Source organism: Mesitornis unicolor, unplaced genomic scaffold (genome assembly GCF_000695765.1).
Source record: "Mesitornis unicolor isolate BGI_N332 unplaced genomic scaffold, ASM69576v1 scaffold41430, whole genome shotgun sequence".
Lineage (NCBI taxonomy): Eukaryota > Metazoa > Chordata > Aves > Mesitornithiformes > Mesitornithidae > Mesitornis > Mesitornis unicolor.
Window position 1 is genome coordinate 23,254 of NW_010159669.1, and position 3,030 is coordinate 26,283.

General features: G+C 37.3%; 1 protein-coding gene across 1 annotated transcript in view; it reads left to right on the forward strand.

Moving 5' to 3' along the window:
• Positions 1 to 5: 5 nt before the first annotated feature.
• TMBIM4 (transmembrane BAX inhibitor motif containing 4) overlaps positions 6 to 3,030 on the forward strand; it is a gene marked incomplete at its 5' end in the record, with an annotated part of 6,174 nt that continues 3,149 nt past the window's right edge. The window contains 3 exons of the mRNA XM_010187394.1: positions 6 to 30; positions 1,717 to 1,825; positions 2,601 to 2,706. Of these exons, the coding sequence (XP_010185696.1) occupies positions 6 to 30; positions 1,717 to 1,825; positions 2,601 to 2,706 (240 nt within the window). The remainder of the gene's footprint in view (positions 31 to 1,716; positions 1,826 to 2,600; positions 2,707 to 3,030) is intronic.

Genomic DNA, 3,030 nt, shown 5'->3' on the forward strand with positions numbered 1-3,030 from the left:
TGGCCTCGGCCAGCGTCCACATCCGCATGGGTAGGGACTGAGGATGAGTAGGACCGCCACGCACCCCCCAGCTTCCAGCCCTCCCCCTCCAGCCCTTGCGGCCTCCCCTCGCTGAGCGGCCCAAGGGGGTGTCGTACCCTAGTAGTCCCCACGGGTTCGCCTCGTTAGCCTCATCGCCTGTGGCTTTTGGCTGTATTGGGGTTCCGCGCAGTATTTTAACCTTGTGGGTAAGGGCTGTGAGGAGAGAGCCAAGGCGTCCCTTAGTCCAGGTTATGAGGGTGAAAGATCAGTGGCCAGTGAAAGTCTTTAATCATTTAAGCGTAGAGGGTAGGTCTTTTATCAGGGGGATTAAACCTATATTGAGTTAAGCTTAATTTTCCCCAGAGTTACGTATTCTGAAGCTCAGACGTGACACGTAAGATGTATAAATGCTAAAATTGGTGCCCATAATTACAGTAGTTTAACCAGGAGACTGAGCGACTTGGTTTTCTTTTGTGTAGTGTTAAAATACTGTCTTTTCTGCTGAAGCATTTATGTGCTATAAAGTCATATTAGCAGCCATGAAACACTGTTTTTCTGGTAGTATGCAGGTGTCAAATGCATTGAATACTGTTGTAGAAGGTGTCTAATCAGAAAGCCTTGCTGAAATAGTTATACTGTTATTGGATACCTCTTGGAATAAAAGCAGTTGTGTGCTGTGAATTTTTTTTATTAGATATTTCTGATAAACAGGAGACCTCTTCCTATAAAAGTAGACCATAGGAAGTATGAAAGAGGTGTTGCTATTAACCAGATTGCTGATGCATTTAATAATGGGAGAAGGCTGTGCTAGCTAGCAGGCTACTTCTGGGTTTAAGTTTGTTACAACAAAGTAGGCCCCAGTCCATCATGGCTTACAAGTACATTTAACTTTACCTGCTGGAGGAAGATAATTCAGCTTCTTGTCATATGTGCGCTTGAGCTTGTTTAGTCTGTGCTGTTAAAGATTGAATTGATTCTCCCTGTAAGCTTGTTCTTCCTTTCAGGGCATTTTGCCTAATGGACTTGGCATCCTTCCATTCAGAACAGAGAATATCTGTGTGATATATATCTGTGTGTCCTGAACCATGCTCCACTCATTGTAATTTTAGAGTTGTGAAGCCTCTTACCTTAATTCTGGGATTTTTTTTTTCATTTTTTCTAGCAGACTGTTTCTCTAGGTACCCATTCAGTACTATGTGGGTCACAAATGATGATAAACGGTATTTAACATATCAGAAGGTCAATCGAATAGACACTGCTGTAAAAGCCTTTTCCTTTTTAAACTTTTATGGCTGTTTCTGTCTTCCACAGAACTTCCAAGTTAATCTTTCTTCATTTAGGTCCATTAGATACCAGTAACGTGATGGAGAAGATATACTGTTAGTAATTTCTTAGTGAAATTAGATGTATGTAGTTTTTAAAATAGTCTGAAGTAAATTTCTTGCCTTTTTAAAAAGTCTTTTGTTATCATTGTTATTGTTTAAGTAATGATGTCCAAGAATAAATGGGACTTTGCTGCGATCCTCTGTCAATTTTTTAAGGAAAAATGGCTTCTTACCATTTTGCTCTATGCTTTTTCACTGAATAAAGAGGTTCTAATGGTTCCTTATCAAATAGAAAACTTGTATCTGATTTACTGTTGAACTTTGTAAGTGTAATTCAAAAGTGATTTCATTTTTGTCTTCCTTATCCTAGCTTTTCTACGGAAAGTCTACACCATTCTTTCCATTCAAGTTCTTTTGACCACAGTCACATCTGCAATTTTTCTGTACTCTACTGGACTGCAAGCATTTGTTCATGAAAGGTAAATATTAAGTGGAGCTGTTTATTGTGTGTTAGGTGTAGTTTATGTAGTTTCTTCCTCTGGAACATTTCAATATTGCTAATGATTTTTATACCCTGTGTTTTGATTCTGTAATAGAATTTTTTTTACCTGATTAAGAAATAACTTTTCTTCTCTGACATTTTTCTTCTTGGTTTATTATTTAAATGACATTAAAATGTCTTTTAATCAGTACTTTATTAATAGTTCTTGTTTTAATATTTATGCTATGAAAGTCTATGTATCAGTTGCAGAATATCTCAATTATTGACATTTCTTGGTTTATGGTCTAAGAATCTGCCTTTTTAAACTGTTTGGAATGCTGTTGTTTATGGATACCTGTTCCAAAAAGCTGAGTCGTGTCTTACTCCTCTGCTTCCCTTCTTTCCCTGTTTTCAGTTCCCTGAACGTGGAGTTAAGATAGCAGGCAAAATATCACTTATATAATACTCCTAGTTTAGTACATGTGGATTTTCCTTTTCATATGAGTTTACCTCCAGGTAATGGATTCCTGGACAACCTTTAGCTTCAGTATGAAAAAATTGTTTTCACTTGTGACAGTACTACTATTAACTGATTATCTGTGGTGGTGTGTTTTAGAGCAGTGTCATTGTAAAACTTGCTTTACATTTATTTTGTTGTAGCCATATCTTTGTCTAGGTGATGACTTAAAAACTTGGTTTTATATAAAATGTTTTTTTAGTCTTCCAGATATTTTATTTTAATTTTGTTGACATTTTTGTATGGAACTTTACAGGCCTGCCTTGCTTTTGATATCTGCATTTGGAACTTTGGCTGTAATTGTGGCACTGACCCTCTACAGGCACCAGCATCCCGTTAATTTATACCTGCTTTTTGGATTTGTAAGTATTTCTATAAATTCAGTTTTAATAGCTCCTTGAATATCTTTCATTTTGATGAACTCCTCGATGCAAACTATTGGTGGATAATTTATTTTTCTTGTATTCCTTGAAAGATACCCTATATACGCTCAAAGTTCTGAGTTGTTTTGTCCACAGGTTGTTCCTCGATAGTCTCTATGTCAGGTTTCTTCCAGCATCTTTTGGGAAGAGTGTTAGAACTTGGAATCAGGTTGAACAAGCTCTTTGTGTGTGTGTGTAAATCTGTCTATCTGCTCCCATTGTTCTGTTGATGTCAGTGATTTTTCTATGACACTACTCAGCAGG